The 26,862-nt window shown below is 36.2% G+C and overlaps 1 protein-coding gene across 2 annotated transcripts in view; it reads right to left on the reverse strand.

Annotated features, from left to right (window-relative positions):
• Nucleotides 1-1,354: 1,354 nt before the first annotated feature.
• Nucleotides 1,355-26,862, reverse strand: part of LOC147409803 (phosphatidylserine decarboxylase proenzyme 2-like) — a 45,765-nt gene continuing 20,257 nt past the window's right edge. For both annotated transcript variants that reach the window (XM_086431861.1, XM_086431862.1), the window contains 11 exons: nucleotides 26,678-26,762; nucleotides 16,016-16,127; nucleotides 13,183-13,283; nucleotides 12,082-12,129; nucleotides 9,509-9,655; nucleotides 6,940-7,035; nucleotides 6,775-6,849; nucleotides 6,581-6,673; nucleotides 3,233-3,319; nucleotides 3,091-3,141; nucleotides 1,355-1,738 (listed from right to left, as the gene is read on the reverse strand). In XM_086431861.1, coding sequence (XP_086287987.1) covers nucleotides 1,589-1,738; nucleotides 3,091-3,141; nucleotides 3,233-3,319; nucleotides 6,581-6,673; nucleotides 6,775-6,849; nucleotides 6,940-7,035; nucleotides 9,509-9,655; nucleotides 12,082-12,129; nucleotides 13,183-13,283; nucleotides 16,016-16,127; nucleotides 26,678-26,762 — 1,045 coding nt within the window. In that variant the 3' untranslated portion in view covers nucleotides 1,355-1,588. The remainder of the gene's footprint in view (nucleotides 1,739-3,090; nucleotides 3,142-3,232; nucleotides 3,320-6,580; nucleotides 6,674-6,774; nucleotides 6,850-6,939; nucleotides 7,036-9,508; nucleotides 9,656-12,081; nucleotides 12,130-13,182; nucleotides 13,284-16,015; nucleotides 16,128-26,677; nucleotides 26,763-26,862) is intronic.

Here is a 26,862-nt window from a genome sequence, read left to right on the forward strand (position 1 = left end):
AAGAATAATTATACTTATGTATTTTAATGATCTATTAAAGGGTTAGAGAGTACCTATAATGAATAGTTGGTTATAACTTTTCGGAGCAACACGTTACTCTAGGATATAGATTGAGATGTTTGATCTCCCTAATAGTATGAGATGCTTTAGAGATCAATACCATTCTCCATATCCGAAAAATTCTCTTCTACCTTTGATAAAGAACAAGGTGTAAATGTAGTGTATGTATAAGATTAGAGTTATTTGAGAATTACACGTATGCTTGATGGGTATAGACAAAACTGACTAGCCAATTATCATTAATAGTCTAGAGTAATTGACGTATTTGACCCATGTTAAGGAGACATGTTTCACTATTTTCCTAGTGAAACGCTAACTTGAGCTTGATAAACAACTAACCCTAGTGATTTGCCTTGTTAGCCACAAAATCGAGAATGAATGGTGGATTCCATACAAATAAAGTATTGCAGCATATTCATATCTTGATTGGGAGATGTTCACATCAGTCGTGATCCTCAAATCCCTATTCTAACACACTATAATTGATTTGTATATTATATGGATGCCAAGATGATTTACGAATGTTTAAATGTACAGTATTTCACTTAAATTATTTAAATGCAATTATTCTAATTTACTAATTTGTCTATAGTTGAAATAAAACCTGCATATTTTTAAACTACTTGAGTGTGATTAATCTACATACCTAGGACTATTATTTTGAACTACAAAAGACTTGTTGGGTAACTACTCACCCTATCAAATAAAATTTCAGATATACCACAAACTGAAGAATCTTATGAGCTTCAGGACAGATTGATGATGATGCCATGCTTCCAGGAGAGAAGTTTGGCTACTATAACATGGGTGATTGGTGTGGGTTAAGTGTAGTATCTCTTAGAGGCCTGTCTTTGTATCTGTTTTGACATAGCATGTGTCTATCATTTCTATATGTATAAAGTTTCAGTTTGAGAAGATGTTCTATAGTCATTGGATTATGTGGGTGATGTTCAAACTCTTATATACAAATATTCCAATACTTGTTGTGTAATTATGTTAAATTGTTCAATTTGTGTCTATATATTGTTTATCATGATATGAGTAGATATCATGCCTCGGGATTCAACTAGAAATCATGGGAGTTGAATTTTTGGGGCATGACAGAGAGTCAAGTTCGACTCCCACTTTCTCCATTCTTTTTTCTCCTCTTCTTCTCTAAACCTTAATCTGATTTTCTACACAACCATTATATAAAACTTCAACTACTGCCAAATAATAGTTGAACAAAATAGGAATTTTAGTACTAGCCAGAATACTGCCTACCATAGCAACAAAGCGATTAAAACATCAAATATAGTAGCAGAAACTATATATTTGGATAATCTTCCACAGACAAAAACAAGAAAAAGATTGATCAATCATCCAATTTTGAAGTTGTATATACAAATGAAATTTGATACTGAACAAGCAGCGCATATATTCTAAATTAGTCATCCTTCCTTGCAAATCATAGTAGGAAATACAATGAGATAATCACACAAGAGCGTTCAAGTGATGGGTTTGCATTTAAAGAGAACGTCACTTTCCCTTATTCCCCGATTGTGCACTTCCCCACATTTGGCAAGTTGAGTCCATCCTGATTTTTTCTAGAGACACCCAATTTCATTCCGACACAAACTAAGGTCTCAAGCGATCTAGCACTGTTTGCAAGGAGGTCCTCATCTATGTCTATTGCATCCTGTGGCATATTTTGGATACACAAATGGTGTGAATTAGTAATTAAATGGATGCCACAATCACTTATGACATGCTACTAAGATAAGTACCTAAGGATCCTATACGAAGAATTCTAGAAATAATCATTCCTTCAGTTAAATTACTAGAAAGCATTTATAAAATATGCACTTAAAACTTTTCAAAAAGTAAGACGGAAAAAACTATTGAATCTCACTTCATAAAAATCTGGTGTTCTGAGTACATGAAGTGAAAAACTCAAAAAATTTATTGGATTCTTTAGATCAATGGCCCAAAAGGCTTGACACATAAGTTGTTCTTTTGGAGAAAGATCATGTATTACAGGGACAAATAAAAGGAAGGAAAAAACAAAAAACGAAAAAGAACCATGAGACTTAGTTATGGAAATGTAGGACGATGGTAGACAGGGTCACAGATGCCAGATACTGTAATTCTCAAAAGTTCAACATACCATGTCTGTACAGTATATGATAGTATTAAAAGAAATTGTATATCAGGTCACCACCCCTATATTTTCAAACTGATGACATGCCCCCTTGACTGGAGTCTTCTAATACTATCATGATAATTTTAAACCTTCAAACCTCAAGAATAAGAGACAATTTTTGGAGAAGTTGAGGACGGCGCATTTTGGGGAAGAAAAATCAAGGGTTTTTAGCAAGAGATTGAAGATGAGGTCAAATAGATTAAGGAAAAAATATATATATCATTGAGTATTTCGGTGAAAAATCAAGGGTTTTTGGCAAAAGGTTGAAGACATGAGCATTTAAGTATGGGGAAAAAATCAGATTAATTCAGAATTCAAGATCATAGTTGAGTTCTTTATTATCTTGATTTGGTTTTGGAATTTTGAGGTGGGCTAACCCTGCAATAGAATTTGGAGGCTTGCGCCTTGTGCTATGGGAACATTTTGGAATGAAATGGCACATGTTCCCTCCCCATTCACACAAGTTCTTGATGCTTGTGTAACGGTGTACACAACCTCTCAGAGAAGCCATGGTCAATAACAGTATGCCATCAGTTTGAAAGCACATGTGGGTGTCTTAAATATTCACCAAAACTAAGAGGGGTGTGTCTAAATTATCTTACTATTTATGTAAAGCATCATGAGAGAGGAATAAGTTCAAACCATTTAAGTCATGTATAAATGCTATCATAGGAAATGGATATAAAATTGAAGTCTATTTCGTGAGGAAGTATTGGAGTAACAACATGCCCATCCATTGTGGAAAAACATGGGAATTGTTTTGTTATAGTAGGAAACGAAGGGAAAAAATGTACCAATTTTAAGGGGGAAGTTATTAAGTTTGTAGAGTTGTACAATAGAACACTAACCTTTTCAAAGACACAAATTACAGTACTTCCTCCAAATGAGAAATATCCAAACTGTAAAATGAGTGAAAAATTGGTCAAATGAAATCGGGGGAACCCAAATGTTCTTTGTGGCAATAAAATAGAAGTCAGAGATCAAGCAAACCTCATCTCCTTTATGTACAAAGTCACCCTTCTTCTTAGTGAAGGTGATGCTGCCCACCATCGTGGCTCCAATAGCAACAAATGCGACCTGAAACCAAAAAATTATGAAGGTGTCTTTCCCTTATTAATTTGTGAGTGTGGCACAACCTTTCCAATTGATTTATAGGTTAACATTAAACTACAAGACATGGCCATGAGAAACTGGTACAAAGAACTTTTGCATGCAACATTTGAAATAAAAGGTCTGCCCTAAACAACAAGAAACAATATAACTATTTACCATTGAAGATCTTTAGATTTTGGGTCCTCTCTTTATTGAGAAAACAACTTGCGTGTCTAAATACAATAATTTCCCATTATAAAAATTGAAGTACTTCCAAAGGGGAGTCAAAATAACTGCTCATTGATTGCCACAAAAATTTAACCATCTGACACATCTCTTTATTATAGGAGCTGCAAGTCCAATATACTGATTGCCAAGATTTGACATGGGCATTACTGCTCTGGTTTCTTTTAAAACAATATGTTGATTGCCAGAAATCTCATGAATTCTATGCCTTCTTCAGTTCTTCAAGGTCAAACACCTCATTCAATTGTCTTACCTAATCGTCCTTTATTTGATCTTCCATCACGTTTCTTTGGGTATGTTTGTTATATTTAAATCCATGGTCCTTATCATGATAATTTGCCTCATCGAGCCTTTTAAGTGTCTTTTTGGGATATTTATGCACTCAGAAAGGATACAAATGTTGGAATCCTCAAATTCGTAGATGCACTATATGCACTGATATTACATTCTTATAAAATATCACCTTTTTTTTTTTTCCGTTGATGGCATTCTGTTGATATGGATATCCCTTATAATAGTCAGGGGGACTCTTATTCATCTTCTTATGTACCACTTCCAATTTCTTAAAGACTCCACCTCCATTACACCCTAATTACTCAGTGACAGTGTTCTTCCTGCCAAGAAACCGCTTTAAGTATATCAAAGACGTTTCAAGAATGTTAAGCGGGACACCTCTCCACTAACTCACCAATCTATGCTTTTTTTCTTATGAGGATCTTCCTATAGCCCTTCAAAAAATTACCCAGTGACTGTTCTTCCTGCCAAGAAACCGCTTTAAGTAAATCAAAGATGTTTCAAGAACATTCAGCGGGACACCTGTTCACTAACTCACCAATCTATGCTTCTTTTCTTGTGAGGATCTTCCTATAGCCTCAAAAAGGTACTCAGCTTCCTCTTGCTCAGTTTTGCCCTTTCCCACTAACTCACCAGTCTCTATTCTCAATTTCTGTCCCAAAAACTTATCATCAAGCATTATTCTCTTTTGGAAGGAAAAGGGGGTTTGGATGAGGAGATGGAGGCTTTCCATAAATCAAACACAGGATTTAACCTTTTCGTCTCCGAGCAAATAAGTAGTTGGATGTTGCTGGGTCTATGCTATTAAGTACCAAATAGATGGAAGAGTTGATTGAATGAAGGCTCGTTTTGTAGCCAAAGGTTATACACAAACATTTGGTATTGATTATTTTGAGATCTCTCCTATAGCCTGACCTAATTCTGTAATGAATGTCTTCTGTCTGTAAATGAAACATCTGCTTGGGGACGTGCCTGCCTCTCATGGTTAGTGCCCCACCTTCTTCTCCACCATCAATCAGTGGGCGCAATCAATGAAATAAGCTTCCTTTTCATCCATGTATGGAATTGGATCCCGATTTTTTCGTATATGAATTCGATGGTGATTATAGACAGACAAACAGAGGGGGTAAGAGTTATTTTTCCATAGTAGTTATATAACATTGGAATCTTTATCAACTTGGCACAAAGAATGCCTTTTTACATGGCGATCTTCATAAAGAAGTGTATATGGACCAACCTCTTGGGTATCTTTCTCAGGGGAGACAAACAAGGAGTGTAGGAGAAGGGTATTTTGGGCTAAAACTGTATTTGATGATCCGGGGATGCATAGAGATTAGTACAGAAGCTCATTTATCTCACTGTGATTAGCCCAGTCTGCATCAAGATACAAGTTTTTCTGATGCAGATTGGAGTGGTCATAGGTCTGGTTGGCAGTTTATCTCTGGATACTGCACTTTGTGGGTGACAACTTGGTAATATGGAAGAGTAAAAATGCAACTTCATTGCTTAGGTGCATAAGCATAATATAAAACTATGGCACATATTGTGCGTGAGACAGTATGGATTCAGTCTCTTCCTGGTGAGTTGGGGTTTTCCTCTTCTGAGCTAATGAAGAAGAAAGACAGAAAAAAGTTACATGGCTCTTTATTAGTTGTGCCATCTTACTAACTGGAGTAATAACTGAATAAGGAAGAACCCAACAAATCCCAGACAAAGACAAGAAAGAACACTGAACAAAAAATTTCAACTCATAATGAATGAGGATATGATTAACAAATACAATATTGGAAGCCCACCTTTCTTTCGATTAATCTAGTGGTTTATGATGAAGATTTTATTCAAGGAGGCTGACAAAGAGAAAAAAGCAACTTTGGAAGGGGCTCTCGATCCCAAATAAAGGTAACCAAGAAACATGAGGACTGTAGGTGGTCAACATTGCATTTAAGGAATTGATCGAAAAGGAGTTGTTTCAATTTCTAGACCACAACAGTTCCTTAACAACCAAGGGAGAGAGATGATAACCATCTCTATGTGTTAACAGTTTGGCAATGAGATTTATTTCCCAATAACTCAAGTTCCTTTTGAGACGAAAATCTACTAGGATATATTCTCACCATTGTAACTGACAGATTCCTGCACTGATGATCCTTTTGCTATGGAGTAGAGAATTAGGAAATCATTTCTACTAGAGGATTCACCACACCAATAGTCCCACCAAAGGAAATCCCTGTAAGTCCTGAAATCTTGATATTGAAGTCTTTTTTCAAACTCAAAGAACACATTTGACATGCTTCTTCAAACGCTGCAACCATATGAGAAGTGAGCCGGCACTTCTGTTCCTTTTTCTCATTCAATATTTCATCAAACATAGGAAGCACGAGACAATAGCCACAAATAGAAGGTAAAGGGAATATGAGACAAATTAGAACCATGTCCAAAGACCAAGAATTGGACCTACATAATGAATCATCACACTAAAACTTATTTCCATCGTTCGATAATTATGTTCTTAACCTTTTATCTTTATATTCAACTACATCTTGGACTTTGGCTTGACCCCATGCAGTGTCCTCCTACGATAATATGCATCTATCAGACTGGCTACGGTTAGAACCATAATACCAATCATGAACCCACCAACATTTTAGACAGAAAGAGCAAAAGTATAATGAGTCACGGTAGTGTCACATGGCAGAATCAACAAACCTTTCCGAAATCTGCAGTTGAAATAACAGCTACAACTCGTTTATTCTCAGTGAAGACATTACAGTACTTGCTATTAACAGCTATTGGATTCACCTAGAACAAAATAAAGGCAGGTCATGAAAATTTATCAAAATAAAAAAGGAGAAAAAACCAGTCAATTAACGTTAAAAAAAAAAAAATTAATTTGCACATACAGTGTACAAGCAACCTGGAATGTTAACAAATTGTTCAACAGTTCCAGAGACTGGAACATGGAAACGATGGTAATCCTGCAAACTTATAAATGAAATCAGACTACTTAAAGATTCAGTCTAAAGAAAAATGCATCTAACCAAAAAAATAGAGAGACATAATAATACCTGTGGTGCCAATCGGAAAATCACCAAAGATCCTTGGATAAATGAACTGGAGCATACATCTGTCCCCAAGAGACCTTGGATGGAAAACTTGCGCCCCTGGGACAAACAAATGAAGCTTGAGACTAAGAATTCACAAGATATTTTGAAGCTCCATTCATCACCACCCTATGTGAAGTGCCAAAACCTTCTCAAGGATGTGGTGAAGTGCGTCTTTCCGTAAGCTAGTGTCAAATAGTGAACCCAAAATCATATTTTCAGAGAGTTTAAAACAACAACTAAAACTTTTGTCCTAAACAATGACAACTTATGACTTTTTTATGACATATAGTCGACAGTCTAAGGTCATTATATAGCACAATAGTCCTGGGAAGAGAGGCAGGGCCCACTTTTCACATTTTAGGTTGATAGATAGATACTCTCCCTTGCTATTTCAACTCATGAAGAGCTAGTTCTTGATGCAAGCCAAAATCAGAATCAACATACAAAGAGTAAAAAAAAAAAGACTACGGGGAGTTCATTCTAAGGTAAAGACTAGGAAGAAGATTACATGAAAATTGGTAGCAATTAGAAAGGACTACTCATTTCGATTGGGAATGACTAGTTGTATTACATGAAAATTTATACGTAATTTGATATGAGTTCACCAAGTTGTTTTTGTAATCAACTTGTACTGATATTGACACGCATTGTTTGATTCACACCCAACTTGAACAAAGTTTAAGAACTTGTCTAGGTGTCCTTTTGAGGCCCCCCATTAAAGGGAAATGCAAAATTAAGCCAACAATCACGGGTTCTAATGGAAATTTAGTAATATTTAGGTTGTCGTTTGTTTGGGTTCAGAGTTATTTTTTTTTATCACTTTTATCTTGTTAGGATTAGTTTCAAAATAGTTAGTTTTATTATATTCTAGTTTCGAATTGTCTTCAAGTTATTTTAGAAGTTCTATTTGAGTTTGAGTACCATTCACGCTACTTTTTTAGGCCTTATTTTGAGGGATCAAAACTGTCATATCAGGTTGATTTTCATGTCATTTGAAAGGTATTCAATTACCATCCAACAAGCCCACGATTTTGCAAATTCGATGTGTAATGTGAAAGTTACAGCCAAAATTCTAATAGGATATGAATTTTACATGGGATTTGCATGTCAAGGTCAAAAAGTCAAAGTTTAACTCATGTTAGGAATAGGGTTTGAGTCTAACATGTGAGAGCTTACATATATGGCTATTATAATTGATTTTTCACAGTTTATTTATTTAAAAAAATTACAGCTCTCATCTTGAGATATCTCTAGTGATTGGGTATGGTTTGAAGCCATCTTAATGTCATGCCAACAACCCTTGTTGTGATTCCAAGATAACTGTTTTATCTTTTCTGTTATCTTCATCTTCATTTATTTTTATTTTTTTCCATCTCTTTTTCTCTATTTTCTATATTAAACCTGTTGAGTGTTGTGTTATCCGCCTCCACTTCTGGGTGTCATGTGCTCACGTATCGTGCCCCAGTTCAACCCGTGACCCTCTTGTATTCATAATTGAGTCTTCCCCATCAAATCGGTCTTTTGGGGTAAATGGTTGTCAACATGGTATCAGAGCGCTAGGTTCGTATACGTCACGGGTTCGAGTCTCCTCGAGGGAATTTGCCACCCTTATAGGTGAGGGGGAGTGTTGAGTGTTGTGTTATCCGCCTCCGCTCCCCGGTGTCACGTGCTCACGTATCGTGCCCTAGTTCAACCCGTGACCCTCTTGTATTCATAGTTGAACCTTCCCCATCAGATCGGTCTTTTGGGATAACTGATTGTCAACAAAACCTGTCCCTAACTCCAAACTAAAGCTAATTACAACACCCTATTACAAAACTTTATAATTCACATACCCAATAGGCCTTTAGTGAAACCTTTCATAATGACTAATAAAATCTTTTGGGCCTAAAACCATTTTCTATAATTTTTCTTTCTTCTTCGCCACCAAATTAGTCTTTCCCCCACTTTTCCTCAAATATAGCAGACCTAGAATAGATAAAATTTAGGTTGTCCGAGCTTAGGGTTTTATTATCCTATACCTCCCATGCTAACATGTACAACTGAACTTTAGAAACCATATGACGTAGTGGAGTCCTCAGCTCTAAAATAGTAGCAAATTATTTTCCAATAATGTATCACATAGGCTTCAATTTTCATGCCAAGTCCAAACCACTGAAACTTGTTTGTTTACATGCATACATTAAATACATAACGCACAAATGTATGTTACCTATTTAGAAGTGATACTGGCTTGAGCTAAATGATGCGAGGGTTTGATTATTACTAACATTGCATGCTAAAATTGCATATGATAACACATGAAAATTAGGGATGGGATCAACTTTCTCTGACATGTCATGTGCAGAATATAAATATTTAAAACAAATATGGAAACAAAAATATTGCCATGAAAGGAATCATGACTTGCTCTTGAAATGGAAGAAGTTTGGTCTTTCATGATACACTATTAGCTGTATATAGTAGATGAAAATTATCAATGAAGAGCTGGTAAAATCTCTAATGGTTTAGGACACAAGGTAGACATCACCTTAATCCAAAATCTTAAACTGTCCTCAGCAGATTTAAATGCCATTAGACGGCTATCAGCACCGCAGACAGCAACATCATCCCGTTCCCTGAAGGCAATTGGTCTTGCATCAGGCTTCAACTCTCTTATGAAAAACTCGTTAAATGTCTGCATGCCAACAAATTAAAATTTTCAAACTTGGGAAAGTTAATGGCTAAAGTATATTTTAATGATATGGAAACATATCCAGGCAGCCTAATAGAATATTAGGTTAAACTTCGAGGTCAAATAAATTGTTTATTTGATAGTAGAGAAAGAAATATGTTAATGCACTAGTAATAACCAACAATTTATAAAATTTCAATTACTGGCATGATTCACTTTACTCCAAATACTTTGTGGTCGGAATTTTATTTTATTATCACAACTCATTGTGAATTGTGATTAACAAAATCTCGCCAAGCATTTCGACAAATATTTCAAGGAGCATCTCAGCCAAAGATGGGAGGGGAGCAGAAGATGGCGTGAGGCTTTAAAGATTCAAACCTCTCCAAGCTTATAGGAGATCATTCTTCAAAAAGGCAAGAGTCTTCACTTTTTACTTTTATTTTCAATTCTTCTTGTCCATGGTTTCTTTGCTTCCAAAGGGATAAAACCAAGCTCTTGTAACAGTATTTGACCTTTCAAGGAAGAGTGTTGGGCTCTAGGTTTCCTTATTCCAAGTGCGTTGGGAGTGAAGTCCTTTTTGAGGTTCTTCCTAAACGTAAGCATAAAACCAAGAGTGTGATGTGGAGTAATTCCCACCACTGTGTCTAGGTTTGTTGATTTTCATAGGATAAAAAACAAGTGAAAAGGGTTTGAGGGGAACCACAAATCTCTTCTAAGTGGAATACCAAGGCCCAAGGTTAGGTGCCCTCAAGAGTGGATGTAGGCAAGACCGAACCATTCCAAATCTTCCTTTCCTATTGTGTATTGTTCATCTTGTTTATTTTTTCTGAGCATGTTTTATTTTCCATGTATACTGGCCTCCATAATCAATCTCTCATGAACGTGCTATGTTAGTATAATCTTTTTTTGAGAGACCTTGTTGGGATAAGTGACAAGCTCTAGGTAGAATAGCTCTCACATTATCCTACCTAGGAGGCTAGAAAAGGACCAAATTCAAGAGAATTCAAAAAGTCTTATACCAACCCCCCCCCCCCCCCCCCCCCCCCCCCCCTCTCTTCCCATTGTTGTGGTATCTGGGATATCCGAATTTTCACATTCTACCCATAGAGCAAAACTGGTTTCATAACTCTAATATAAAACATTATGGGTTCAAAGTTTCATTTCGTTTCGGAATATTTCAATGAACCATTCTGGTTTGGGCCGATCTTGAACAAAACATTGAATGTTTTATGAATATTTGGACTGTTTGGATTGTCTCAGAATGTTTCAGTCAAGACCGTTTTAATTTTTCTCCTAACCAAAACATTGTCTCGAAATCAGATTTTAAACCTTGAAAATATTCCCTTTAGTCTGAATAGTAAGTGCCACTCAAGTAGCATGCCCCAAAGTAAATCTCCACTCTTTCCCAATTAATTTGTATTAAGAAAAGGAAAAAAAAGCTAGAAGAAATAGAAAACCTACTGAACCAGGATCTCACTAAAGAAACAATATTTGTTATCAACCTGTAACATATATATCGGATTCTTCAAATGTCTATTCTTCATCTTTTTAGGAGTTTGGCACACTTGGGCTTTCGACTCTAGAAGGAGGCTCATCACTTTATCTAGAGGTTTCTTCCCTTCACGACTTTATGGAGCCTTTGGAAGTAGAGAAATGCAGCCGCAAGACGAATTTGAGATCATAAGCATCAAGCTGGGAATGAGACTTGGCATCTTAATCTATGGGAAATTGGAAGGGCCTTGGAAGGAAAGGACAATGGGATCCAAGCTTTGTTGGGAACGCAAAAGGGTTTTATGTAAGGACTTAGTTTCAAATGGGATGTCATTGCAAATGAACTAAGATAGTCTTCCTTTTGTATGATTCTATCGTTGGTAGATCCCCTCGACCTCCTTGGGCTTTTTGTATCTTTTTTTTTCCCTCTAATAAATATGTATTAAAACTTGGCATTATGTTAGCCTATTATCGAGATGGCAAAAGCTATATGACAATGACATGGATAGTGTTGGAGTCCAACACAGTTACGAGGAGTTTGCCTCGATGCCATCAGGAAACTCAAAACAGGTACACACTTCAAGAAAGCCCTTGATAATCACTATGGAAGCATTCCTGCAAGGTTTGAATCGGGATATATCTAAAAACCAAATACAAAAATTAAATTCACTTAACATAGTGATCAAAAATAAAAGGAAGAAAATATACATGATAATGCGGTCGATAATATTAGCATAATGTTTGAGTGAAATATGGTTACCAGAAATGGATGAGAGAAATATATTTATCGAGAAACAACTTGACCTACATGATTCATCAATATAATTGATCTGCACGCTCAATAATACATAATAGTAACAATGTCTTCATCATTTCCCTTTAGATCCTAACATGCTTGAATTATATAGTATTTATATTGTTTAAAAGCCAACTACCTTAAAGTGTTCTATGGGGTACTTGACTTCAGACATATAGATTTGATCCTGCAGGACAAAAAAAAAAAAAGAATTGTGCATCGAATATGTAAGAAAAAAGGACAAAGAATTATGCTAGAAACAACATGAGACCTAATGCACAGAAGAAATGCAGGAATTTGGTAAATCATATTTAATTCCACATCCATAAAAATAAATAAATAAATAAACTAGGAAAATCTTTACAAATTATTACAAACCAGATAAATCATACTTAATTCCACATGAATTTGGGCACATTTGTTTGGCTATGTTTGGTATGATGTTTCCTGCTGTCATTCCGATTTCTGTTCAGGTCTTGGATGTCGTCGGGATATGTGTCCTTGGTTTCCAACAGGATTTCGTTGAGCCAAATCCCTTTTGCAGTCTGTTGGGGGATTTCAAAAGAAAGGAATTTCTGCCTTCGACAGCTTTCTGTGGAGGACCTCATAATCTTTATTTTGGCTAACTTGTTTTATTGGTGTAAACTCTTTAAGGAGTTCAAGGGTCTGTGTTTTGAGGATTTCTTAGGTAGTTGGGAGAGGGTTTGTTGAATTTCTGTGGTGTAGGGGGGAGGCTTTGTATTTTTTGCTGGTCTCCTTGACCGGCCTTCATTTTCAATGAAATTTTGCTCATAAAAATAACCATTTTAGATTATATACATACTGGTTGATTTATAACAAGGAATAGAGTTGATTATTAGGATTACTTGCATGTACAGTGACTTTAAATTAGCTATTCACCTGCATTAATTATCTATATTCTGAAGAAATTACTGTATAACAATCTTCTTTTGGACTCATATTCGAAATCCGCTGACTCCAAAATTCCATAAGGTTGGGTTTTAGATCCAAAGCACGTAAAGGAAATATGGAAATGAGGGCTACTAGTGGCATTACCATAATCCCACCCATGGATTGTGCTATAGATGAGGAGAAAAGTGGCACACATTTAATTAGTATCCAAAGTGGAAGCAAGTTACATTGTAGAAGATGCGTATGAAGGTGAAGGGGAGGATGTTAAATTTGATAATGGCATCAATAATGAGGGTCAACTAGATCTATTCTAAAAAAATGTCCATACCTTGAAAAATTCAATAAACTGTTGTATATCTTTTGCAGATTCTGTTGAATCCATCTTCCTCCCTTGTTTCTCAGATAGGCTTTGCAAGATTTCTTTTGCGCCTGCACCCAAATGAACACCAAATTCATCTTATAACTTGGAATATTAGAAACTCAAATGCAAATAGAAGTATTAACTGTTGAATGACTCAAGGAAGGTTATGACAAGGGATGAAGTGTAAATTATTCTTTGGTGACCAGAAAGATTATCATTTTACTCTTTTTGAAATAAAGATTTGATAAACCCACATGGAGATCCAATGGACTTTTTCTGTGCTACAAACCATTATTGTGGCAAATAAAATTTAGCTCAACTTATAGTGAGACACTATTAAAATAAAAAAAATAATAGATTGGGAAAAGCAATTTATAAGCTAGTCTCTTCCGCAGCTTAAGAAAATATGAAATGTCTCATGTGGGAAATTGTTATCTGATGGACCTGTTTCATCCTTCACAATAGATGAATGATCGACGGAACTTTTTCAGACCCTTGAAAGAGGATCTAATGTTGACATGAAGATAAAACAAGCACCCTTTGTTTCTCCTTTATTTCTTGTCATTAACATAGAAGGTTGTTGATGTCAAAAAGTGATAATTCTCACATAAGCAAGTATACTCTTTGGGCCGGGCTAAGAAGTGAGACCTATATTGTCCAAATATTATTTTTTTATTTTGGAACTATGGTCATTTGATTCCTGTAAAAGACACTGATCATCTATAAGCCCTAGGTTAAGGTATTCAGAACAAACTAAACCCCACAAAAAACTATGAATCAACAAACAGCCTAAGCAGATAGAAATTCATCAAGTACATGTCTCCAAGCCCCAACAATGAACCATCAATTAGCAAGCACCCACTAAAGAGTTCAGCAACCGTCAATGAGTCTATTTGCTTCAATAACAGAAATATATGCCCCACAATAAAACCCTCATCCAGTGAGAATTTGAAATAGAGTTGATCAATTTAAAGAGGACACATTAAGTTCATTAACATTTTTTTTTGTCTACAAGATTAAAGTAAAACTGTATTTTATGTTCAGTCTCTCGAAGTTGTGTGTGAAACTGTAAAAAAAATCCAGGCATAGTCAATTACGTTGCCAATAGCAATAAACTTCAATTGTCTCACCATCATCACCATTATCTACGTCATATCCCAACTACTTGTGGTCGAAAATATCCGATTTTCCATTCAACTCAATCCAGATTCCAGAACTATATCTTCTGCTCAAGGAAAGTGCTTTTAATAACACATATTACCAAGGTTTCAAATCTTGGTTCGATACAATGTTTCAGTGAGGAGAAAACTGAGACAATCTTTACCAAAATATTCCTATACATTCCAAAGGCAATGAATGTCTTGGGGTCAATGTTGATGCCGGTCTTGACTGAAACAAGAATGGTCCACCAAAACATTAATTTTCTTTGTCGACATCCTCACTTATGCCATAGTCAAATCTGGAACATGTTACTGGCTTCGCTCGACATTCAATATCATAAAGCATAGGTGACCTTATCGATGTGCTGTCAAAACTGTCTTTTATTTTGATTGGTAAACATTGGTGAGATTACACTCCTAAAGAACATCTCCACTTTAACCAAAAAAAAAAAAAAAACTAATTTCATGGGTAACATCCTCATCAATCTGTCCATTTTACGGATTATAGGATCCAGATAACAAGAATGGTTGTTGTAGGGAATTTCCTGAACATCAACCAAAACTAGTGCCTAATTCCTATGAGTGTCTATGGTAAAGTTGCTTGAGTTTGAATTCATGTGAGGAGATTTGGCATGTGTTGTGCACTGGCTGCCAACTTGACATAACCCTCCATTATATGGACTTGGGATCAGCAGCGCAAGCCTATGGCTCATACAAATTAAAACAACTTTCCCATGCCATTCAAACCATAGGCACCTCATCCCATGCCTTCACATTCAAAATATTGGTTTACGCTTAGCCATCTTGCCGATGTAACTGAACTAAAATATGACATGAACAAGGAAAAAGAGGGTTGGAGAAAGTTTCAATTCATCCCTTCCCTTATCCACATTCTTCTCCTCTTCTCTCATCTTTTCCCCTTTATAACCCTATTTTACACAATCAAGCTGTTGTTAAAATTGGTTCTATCTTGCTCTAGTTCTTGGGATCAAGTTCTTGCTAAGACATCTAATACCCTACAAGTGATGATGATGAGGGGGGAGAAGATTTTGACTGATGAACCATAGGCTATTGTTGTTGTTACGAATGTGGGGGATATAGATTTTGAAAACAAAGGAAGAATGAAAATTGTAGCTGCTCGTTAACATTGTTCGCTACTTAGATGGTTTAGTTTGATTTTTTAATTGGATATTTGGTTCATAAAAAACATTTTGATTTATAACTCATCTTTTATTCAAAGGTTGAGTCATATTGAAAATTTATATTAGGTGTTGGACTCGAAATTGTCACTCCTTATGGAAAATCAGAAGAAAAGGATCAATAGTATGCATACTTTATCCATTTCTATTTATTTCTGTGACAAATTTATTTTCAAAAAGACTTTAGTATGTTTTTTTCAGAACAAAAATGAGGTTTATGCATCAAACAGATAAAGGCTTCACCTCACGACTTTTAAACATTGGTTTTGCACTTAACAAAACTCCCACACAAAACTAAATACAATGACAATAAATGGTAGATTCTTTTAGGCAACTCTAACTCGTATCAGTTATTTTTTGTGAAAAATACATAAATTTCAGGTTAAGAATTTTTTTAACCTTACTCAGGAATGATTAATTGTGTATAAATATAATATGTACCCTTGTCAATAATGCTGAGCCCTAGTTTTGATTGATAAATGGCTCTCATAGACAAAACAATCTTTCCATCAATTAATTCTTCGACCAGCCTCTTCCTCCTTCGGTCAAAAACCTAAAACAATTAAATTATTAAATCAGATATAGAGTTAAATGAGGTCTAACCAAGATACTAAATATTTTTTATGGTGTCTATTTCATTTAGCCTGAAAATGTAAGTACCTTGTAAAATTGTTTTACAACAATGTGAAAATAATACATTCTCAAAAAATGGCTGTATATTTCGTTGAAACCATAGCATTGATTAAAAAAACATGAAAACTGACTAATAATTTATTAAAATAAAATAAGCATTGAATATGACTATCATTTTGATATCCAGAAGCACATGTATCTGAGAACCTGACAACCAAAAATCATAACAATATTCATGGAAACGTTAATAATAAGCTAGATCAACTACATGTATCATAATTATGTAAAAAATAATAATAATAACCTTAAATGATAAAGATCAGTAATTGATTATATATACAAATATGTTTTGGTAGGTTATTTATTAAAGAATGAAATTTAGGCTTATGATCTCAATTTTAGTAATTTTGTCTACACAGGCAAGATTGTATATAGATAACTCAACAATCATAATTTGTTTCTATTATAAACTACAACTCCTATCTACAAATTATTTGAAAGACATAGGAATTGATGAAAAGACACTTAATCAATGTTGTGGATGTCATGATCCCTCCAATTTCCAACATAACATTGAAGAATGACACTTGTTTATCATCATCAAAGCCTTTCTCCAAAAATTTGGGGTTGACTGAATGAATGTTGGTATGTTTAAAGTCGTGTCTTTTGTTAATTCAAGTCTGTGTCCACTATCACTACCTCAATCCACAAAAATTTTGGTTTACCACTCTCTTTTAGAATCTTCAACTTACACAATCCTTTTGTTGGAAATATGTGCCTAGGAAAGTTTTATTATTATCAATCCTTTTTCTTGTGTGAAAAATCCATTTGTCCAAATTCCTTGTGAAGCTGAAATGGTTACAGCTAAGAATGAAGTTGAGGTTGGACATCTCATATATATGACTAGCATGTGCAGAGCTTCTATCAAATATAGTGGCCCTCTCTTGGTCATTTAAGTAGTTGACTTATCAAACAGGATCCAAAGATAAAACATATATCGATTGTACAAGAAAAGAGGAGTTGGACTCTCATTGGTTTTTCGTCTGCGGCAAGGTCTAACCACAACAGATATAAGAATTTTTCATCATGGTTTCCGACGCAGACCAATTAAACCAGTAAAGGAAGGCCTAGTCCAGCCAAGGCCATGCCCATGCTCCCCAACAAGTAATTAGACCGACCAAACTATTCCTAAGTTGTGATCAGGCAATGCCCATGCTGAAGTTTTTTCTTACATTGTAACTGGAGACAAAATTTTGAATCTTGGCTCATATAATGACATGGAGAAGTTTTCTCCAATTGATGCGTACATTTTGTGTATATAAGTATTTGATAGTGTTAAATAAGTCCTTAGGGTATTTTAGTCTTTTCCCTTTTCTGTTTATCTTATGTAAGTCTTAAATAGCCTAATTAGGGCTAATTAATAAAATACTTAATCTTCTCTCTGTTTTTGAACTTGGTATCAGAGCCTGCGATCTGATTCGAACTCGAACTCTTACTTCTTCCTCTACAGACTCAATCAAATCATTCTTCCTTGGAAACAAAGCCCTTACATCACTCGTCTTCAACCTATATCACCTCTACGGGGGTTATTTGTTGTTAAAAACCCCATGCGATAGGGAGTTAACTTGATTCAAAGCCTGCGATCAGGCTATACTCACAGCAACGATGTTGTTGACGTCGTGCGACGCCTCTGGTGGCTGTAGTGAGATCGTGTGATGCCGTTGGTGGTTGTACTGAAGTCATACGACGTCTCTGGTGGCTGTAGTGAGATCGTGCGACGTCGTTGGTGGCTGTAGTGACGTCGTGCGGTGCCTCTAGTAGTTGTAGTGGAGTCGTACGACGCCTCTGGTAGATTTATTGAGGTCGTGCGATGCCTTTGGTGGCTGTATAGAGGTCGTGCAACACCTATCAGAGCAGCTTGGACATCTACGATCACAGAAAGTGGTTTATCTAAGTTTTTCAACACAGCAAGTTGCTGTTCTGACCTGTACGACTCATCAGGTGGCTGTGTTTTTAATTATTTAACTCACGTAGTGGTTATAAGAGGGGGCCGGCAGTGTTTTGAACACCTACGAAGTTTTTCGATCACATTAGAGTGCTCTTTGAGGCTGTTCTTCCACTTATATTGCTCACTGATTACCTATACTTGCGGTAATGATTAATTGGATCACTCACAACAGTATTTAATCAGCCCTTATAGCTCTTTTGATCGTGCATTGTCACCTTTAGGGTGCTGCGATCACTTTATCCTAAGGAGTTGTGCTCTCATCTTCTTGAACTCTCTTCAAACCAAAGTACTCGGGTTATTTGATGGCCTCTGAGTTATCCTCTTCCTCGATCATTGGTACTAGTAATGGGTAGAGTGGTTTTCCGTCTCATTCAACCGACTTTCCTGGTATTCAAATCACTACCGTGAAATTAGATGGTCCTAACTATCTTTTATGGGCACGATCGGTTGAAATGTTCATTGGTGGAAAAGGGAAGATCGGTTATCTCACAGGGGCGGACAAACCTACACAAACCGACAATTCTTACTCACAGTGGTTTGCTAACGATTCTATGGTCCGTTCTTGGCTGGTTTCATCGATGCAACCATACATTGCAGCCGGTTTTATGTTCTCCTCGACAGCAAACAGATATGGGATTCCGCAAAGAGTATTTACTCGCAACGTCAAAACAATGTCCGAATTTTCAACCTAGAGCGTGAGATTTCTCGACTCTCACGGGGTGACTCTTCTGTTACTACGTATATATCACAACTACGTGCTCGGTGGGAAGAGTTGACGTTTTATTCTTCGTATTACTCCTGGAAGGACCCTCTTGATGAGACATTGTATGCATCAATTCTGGACAAGAATCGGGTTTTTCAGTTTTTGGCTGGTCTCCGGGATGAGTTTGAGTATGCGAGAGTTCATTTATTGGGAATGGATCATTTTCCTTCCCTACAGACTGCGTATTCCTATGTCTTGGCTGATGAGAGTCGTCGCGCAGCTGTCATACCCCTTTCTTCAGGAGATCACTCCGCTATGCTTGCTCGTCTATCTTCTTCACAGTCCCACAGTGGGTCTTTGTCTACTCGTCAGCGACATAAGTGTGATCCTTGTGGAAAGTTGGGTCATGTGAAAGCTCGCTGTTATGCACTTCATAGTCGTCCTAATCAGCATCGTCAACAGTCTCCACGATCTTCAGCTCATGTAGTTTCTCAGCAAACGAATGATTTAGCACTTCCTTCAGCTACTACCTCCTCGTCGGATTCGGTATCTCTGTCCCAAGCCGAGCTTGACAAGTTCAGAAAATTCTTCAATCAGATAGAGACCTCATCACAGCCAGTTTCTACCTTCGCTCACTCAGGTACCTTAGCATCTGCACACAGTGTTTCTACCACTTCCTCACCATGGATCATTGATTCTGGTGCCTCAGATAACATGACCGATATGTCCTCCCTATTTAAAACCTATAGTATTTGTTCTGGTCATCGTAAGGTCCGACTAGCTGATGGTTCTTTGTCTTCCATAGCTGGTCAAGGTCATTTACCTGTTACATCTTCTTTATCCTTAATTAACACACTTCATGTTCCTCAACTTACTACTAACCTTGTATCTGTTAGTAGTCTTACAAAAAATTTGAACTGCAGTGTAACCTTTTATCCCTCTTATTGTGTCTTTTAGGATCTGGAGTCGAAGAGGACAATTGGCACTGGACATGAAGTAAATGGATTGTATCTCTTGGACGTTCCCGGTTCCCCTAGCACTTATTCTGCTTTTCAGCTTAGTAGTAGTCGTAGTCAGTCTAATAAGGCTCTTGTAATGCGTTGGCATTTACGTTTAGGCCATATTTCTTTTGGATATTTGAAACACATGTTCCCTACTTTATTTCATAATAACAATTTGTTTGATTTGTCTTGTGAAACTTGTCAATTAGCTAAACATGTGCGTTCTTCTTATCCTATTAGTATGAATACTACTACTCCTGCTATGTTTGACTTAATTCATTCTGATGTGTGGGGTCCTTCCCCTGTCCCATCCATTCTTGGTTTTCACTACTTTGTTTTGTTCATCGATGACTACAGTCGTACCACTTGGGTTTATCTTATGAAACACAAGAGTGAGGTTTATGGTATCTTCAAGCAATTTGTTGCTATGGTTCATACCCAATTTGGTTGTACCATCAAGACCTTCCGTTCTGATCATGGTACTGAGTACACCTATAGTGAGGTCTTGAAACTTTGTTTAGAGTCTGGCATTGAGCATCAAATGTCCAATGTTAAGACCCCTCAGCAGAATGGTCGTTCAGAACGCAAAAATCGTCATATTCTAGAGTTAGCTCGTGCCATTTCTATTGGCATGAATGTGCCTCAATCCTATTGGGCCGATGCAGTTCTTACTGCTATTTACCTTATTAATCGAACCCCCTCTAGTGTTCTTCAGTTTGACACACCCCTCTCTAAGCTCTCTCCAGATCGTTCTGTGTTTCCACTTTCTCCGCGCGTGTTTGGGTGTGTCTGCTTTGTTCAAGTTCTTGCCTACACTCGTACTAAACTTGACCCTAAGGCCGTAAAATGTATCTTTCTGGGTTATTCCTCTACCCAGAAAGGATTCCGTTGTTACCATCCTCCTTCTCGTCGGCGTTTCATTTCTCGAGATGTTTCTTTTTTTGAGCATACTCCTTACTATAGTGGATCCGTTGGTATTCAATCTGAGTGGTTTCCTCTCGATTCACCTGATGATTCTTTTCCTTCTTTATTTCCCCTTCCCATGCCTGTTCCTCCTTCTCCACTCCCCGTCAGTTCGTCTTCTCCTCCATTGCAGGTTTACTCTCGACGTTCCCGTGATACTACCATCACTTCGATGTCCGACTAGCTCGCCTCCAGCTCCGCCTCCGTCTGTTCCCTATGATGATCGTCCTATTGCCACTCGTAAGGGTAAGCGCACTTGTACTTATCCCATTTCCAATTATTTATCTGATTCTGTACTATCACCCTCCTATCGGAGTTTTCTTACTTCTGTTTCCGCTGTTTCTCTTCCTACTACTGTTGCAGATGCTCTTGCTCATCCTGAGTGGCGTGCAGCTATGATTGATGAGTTGACTGCTCTTGACAAGACTCAAACTTGGGACATTGTTCCTCTTCCGCCTGGACGGAAAGCTGTGGGTTGTCGTTGGGTCTTCACGCTTAAACATAATTCGGACGGTTCCATTGCTCGTTATAAGGCCCGTCTGGTGGCCAAAGGTTATGCTCAGACTTATGGGATTGATTATCAGGAAACTTTTGCTCCGGTTGCCAAGATGACTACCATTCGTGTTCTCCTTTCTGTTGCTGCTATCCGCGGATGGCCTCTCTTTCAGTTAGATGTCAATAATGCTTTTCTCAATGGTGATCTTCAAGAAGAAGTCTATATGGTCCAACCTCCTGGGTTTCTTCCTTCTGCTTCTCCTGCCCATGTTTGTCGTCTTCGCTGGTCCCTTTATGGTCTGAAGCAGTCTCCTCGTGCTTGGTCTGAGCGCTTCACTAAGACCATGCATCAGTTTGGTTTCCATCAGAGTTCTGCTGATCACACCTTGTTCTTGCGTCACTCCCAAGGCAAAACTGTTGCTCTGATTGTGTATGTGGATGATATTGTTCTTACTGGAAATGATGCCGATGGCCTTACTGAGGTCAAAACTTACTTAGGCCGTCAATTTGAGATTAAGGACCTTGGCCATCTTCGCTATTTTCTGGATATTGAGGTTGCTCGGTCCAAGTCTGGTATATTTATTTCTCAGCGTAAGTATGTTCTTGATTTACTCAGTGCCTCTGGTCAACTTGGATCTCGGCCAGCTGATACTCCTATTGAGCAGAATCACAGGTTGGCTGATTCTGAGGGGGAGTGTGTGTCAGATATTGGCCAATATCAGCGTCTTGTAGGAAAGTTGATCTACTTGTCCATGACTCGTCCTGACATTGCCTATGCTGTTAGTGTTGTAAGTCAGTTTATGCACTCGCCTCGAACATCTCATCTTGCTGCTGTTTATCGTATTCTTAGATACCTTAAGGGATGTCCTGGTCGAGGTATTTTATTCAACAATCATGGTCATCTTCGCATTGAGGCATGGACAGATGCAGATTATGCTGGTTCAGTGACTGATAGAAGGTCTACTTCTGGGTATTGTACTAAAGTTGGTGGTAACTTGGTAACTTGGCGTAGTAAGAAGCAGGATGTGGTTTCTCGGTCGAGTGCTGAGTCAGAATACAGAGCTATGGCACTTGGAGTATGCGAGTTGTTGTGGCTCAAAATCTTACTAGCTGATTTATGTCTTCCTGTGCCGGTCCCTTTCTTACTATATTGCGATTATAAATCAGCTATTAACATAGCTGCAAATCCGGTTCAGCATGACAGAACGAAGCACATAGAAGTTGATCGTCATTTCATTAGAGAAAAGATAGTTTCTGGACAGATTTGTACTCCATTTGTTCCTACCTCTCAACAACTTGCTGATGTTCTTACTAAAAGTGTTAGCAAAGCTTCCTTTGAAGAAGTCTTATCCAAGTTGGGCATTGTTGATATCCACGCACCAACTTAAGGGGGAGTGTTAAATAAGTCCTTAGGGTATTTTAGTCTTTTCCCTTTTCTGTTTATCTTATGTAAGTCTTAAATAGCCTAATTAGGGCTAATTAATAAAATACTTAATCTTCTCTCTGTTTTTGAACTGATAGCTTATTGAAACATTAAACATACTTAAGTGCAATCAAACTTCAATATTTATTGGTGCTATCAATATGGAATGTGATCTATTTAAAATAAATTGTTGTAAGATTCATTTCTAAAAGATATTTATTTTTACAATATTTACCTCTAAAATATTGTTTTTGATGAATAGTTTAGGTATGTTTTGAAAAATTTTGAAAGCGAATTGCTTCTGCTCCAAGAACAGAAGACTGTGTAGGTTGTAAGAGGTGTGAATCTGCTTGCCCAACGGATTTCTTGAGTGTTCGGGTTTATTTATGGCATGAGACAACTCGCAGCATGGGTCTAGCTTATTGATACGTTCCGGAAAACTCCACTTGAATCCATTTGATTTCTCTTTACCGACAAAAAAACCGTACTCGATATATATTATTTGATTTCGAGCGCGGTTTTTTATGGTCAAAGTGTATCTTGTCTTTACCATGTTTATGCTCCTAACTATTATCTGGATATACCAAGAGAGATGAACGATCTAATGAGGCTACTATGAAATATTTACTCATGAGTGTGGAAAGCTCTTCTATTCCGGTTCATGGTTTCTCTTGGCTTGGCTATAGCCCAGTTAGGTAGAGCACCACGTTTGCATGCACCAATGTTTTTTTCCTTTTCAGGGGTGTCCATCATGCAATCAACATAATTTATTTTATGGAGAAATCGATGTTTTACTCCATGGATTTGAGGTAATGTTTTGTTCCATATGACCAAAACATTTGTAGATGGTAAAACTGAAATAAAGCATGCAAGCTATATAGCAAACCATGTAATCAAAGTAATCTTACATTCTTTCAAGAGAGAACCTTCTTCCATGAATTTAATCTCTCTTCAAGGTGCTCCACAACAAAGTCTAACATATATTTACAAGTTTCTTTGAGGATAAGGCACAATAAGATGACGGGAAAGAGCTACCCTACATCTGAAAGTTGAGGATAACTCCCATATTTTCCATATATAATAAAAAAATAAATGCTTTACTTTTTCCAAGATTGATTTCGAAACCTAAGACCACCAAGAAAATTATGATGCACTTAAACAAGTTAAGATTCCTCCATTCTTCATGGGTTCCTTAACAAAATAGTCTTTATTGGCGTACTCAAGGTGAGAAAAATGGAAACAATAAAGCCCATGCAAAGCTCTCATTAACTCTCATTTCTTTAAGGTAAGACTTGGCTATGTTACCCAAATATGATAAGGAAAAGGAACCCATATGGTGTGGATATGATATTAATCCATTAAAAATTGAATTATTTGACATGAATACAGCATGCTTTTCAACGTATCAGGATGGCATAGCTTTGGCTAATATTTATAAGCATTCCCCAAATGTTTAGATTCTTTAAGTTCTCCCACACCTTCTTTGAGATGAAGGCGATAAACAATATAATTGAGTTTCTAATGAAGGAGAAGAATAATAAAAAGAGAATTGTCGAGTCTCATAATGAGAGCTTGATAGATTTTATATTAACTAATGTATGAATGGACATAAATGCCTTACATAGAGAACTAGGAAACTACATCATTTCCAATAGAAGGAAGCATGTTTCCAAATATTTTCCTAAGTCGTATTTGATAGTGCCCTAACAACTTGTATAAAAAGCCTAAAAACATAACTCATAAAGGGAGGACAACCACCAACCATTTCTTCCTAAGCAATTAAGCACTGAGGACTTCCACATCTTCAGAAAGCCCTATGAACCAATCATATCATTTAGATAATGGGAAATCAAATTCAAACCATCTAGATTTGATCAAAAAAAGTTTTCTGTATTCAAAGCTTGGTTAGCTGCATTATCTCCCCAAATTTTGTCTTTCTCATCCAGAATCAAAAGGTATCAAATTCCATAATTGCACAAAAATCTGGATTAAATTGCCCATCCCCAAGTATTGACATGAAAAAGAAGTTGCAATTCTTTTCCGCAAATTTTTTATCAAAACACTATTCAGTTTTCAAATTTTCAAGGAACGGCATAAATTCCACTCAAATTTTAAATCTTGGTTCATATATAGAAATATCTCATCAAAATGATATAAAAAATTGCAATTCTACACAAAACAAACTTCCTTCACTTTAGGACCCCACAAAAGTCCCATTGATTATTATAGAATTGAAATCTATATACATTTACAGTAAAAGCACGATGAATCCACCATAATTAAAGCCTGTAAAAACTAATTCTTTAGATTGGTAGATTGGATTGAATCCAAAATTGGAATGTCTTACATTAAACCAATTATTTTTTCTGAAGTTGTTTGCTAGAAATAGGATTTGGAAGTCCAAATGCATTTGATCAGATTTTTTTAAAATCTATAATTTGGACTGATCAACTTTTCTTTTTCAAAAATATATTTTGAATTTTCTAAGAATAATTTTAAAAATTCATAAAAAAATTTATGTAAAATTAAGAAATTCATCTTAAGTACTTGTAAATTATGGGCAATTATCATTCATCACTATAAATAAATTGTTATTTATTAGTATATATCTAAAGTCTTGCTATCACTAATAAATAATTAAAACAGATTTAATTAAAAATTAAAAAAATAACCCTAGTGCATCAAGTCGTCATACATATTGCATTATAACAAGAGTTATTCTTTAGATGGCTCTTTAATTGGTTGAAAAAAATTATTTTTATTATTTTCAATTAAGAATATATAAATATTTATATCAATAGTAGTTAGTAGCACAATCCTTGATAAAGTAATAATACTACGGCAAAGGCTCCTAAAAGGAAAGACCAAAGGAAAGCATGAGAGGGTAAACTGGTGGTTGAGTTTTACAAGTGAGGTGGCAGCTCATCATGAATTAGGTTATAGGGAAAGGAAGATCTGCGTAGTTATAGGGCATCTATTTTGATTTTATGTACTTAATGACTATTTCAGTGGTGTTTCTCTAATCTCTTGCAGCTAGAAAGATTAATTGATGCATCTAGGTCAAAAGTGAAGGATAAGAGAGTGCAATAAAACTCTAATCAAGGTCCTCTGTTACATCATTAACTAAAAGATTGCTATTCGCACTCCAACTTTTACTTATCACACCCCAATTTCTTAAATTATTTATCACACCTCAATTAAAGATTTAAACACTCTTCAAACATTACAAAGGTTTGACTCAAATTATAATCTCAACGTTATAAAACCTTGTAACACTCATTCAAACAATTTCAGTAGTTGTTTACAATGATGATTAGGCTCATACAAAATCCTAAACCCAAAAAATAAATTTAGAAATGAGAGAGCTTGCATCCCAAATTTTACTTCTTCTTAACCATTCACTTATTTTCTTTATTTTTAATTGGGGTGTAATAACTAAATGTTGGGGTGTCAATAGAAGCCTAAACTGCAAACATAATTTCAAGTGTGCTATTAATAAATTAGATGATGTTTAAAAATCACAACAAATTGACAAGATTATCTATTGCTAGCATAAGAAACATAAATGTAAGTCCAACAATTTGAACTCGACGAAATCTTAAAGGCCCAAGTACTTCTACCACTTAAGGTATATTAAGTAAATAAAAATAAGGAAGTCCAAGAACAACCACTTCTCAGAACAAAATTACATAAAACCACCTCGTGATATAGTAGCTTACCTATAATTAAACAGAATTGTCATTAACAAATGCAATCAAATAAAAATTCATAACTAATTAAATAAGATGAAAAAACAAGCAAGAAACAAAATATACATTCCAATGTCTTTTCAAACGATTTCAATTTTAATCCTAAACTAAGAAAAAAAGGTGCATACCAGAATATTTGAAGCACTTGATCCTGAGTTCAAACCAATGTCATATGACGAAAAATGGACCCATTCACTTAATTTAAACATCCACCTATAAAAAAAACCGGTAAGTTTGAGTTTCAACTCGCTTAGAATGAGAATATAACTGATACATAAAAAGTAAGTATGACAAAGCAAGGAATTGCAAACTA

This window comes from Akebia trifoliata, chromosome 2 (assembly GCF_017979445.1).
Source record: "Akebia trifoliata isolate Shusen 1 chromosome 2, ASM1797944v1, whole genome shotgun sequence".
Lineage (NCBI taxonomy): Eukaryota > Viridiplantae > Streptophyta > Magnoliopsida > Ranunculales > Lardizabalaceae > Akebia > Akebia trifoliata.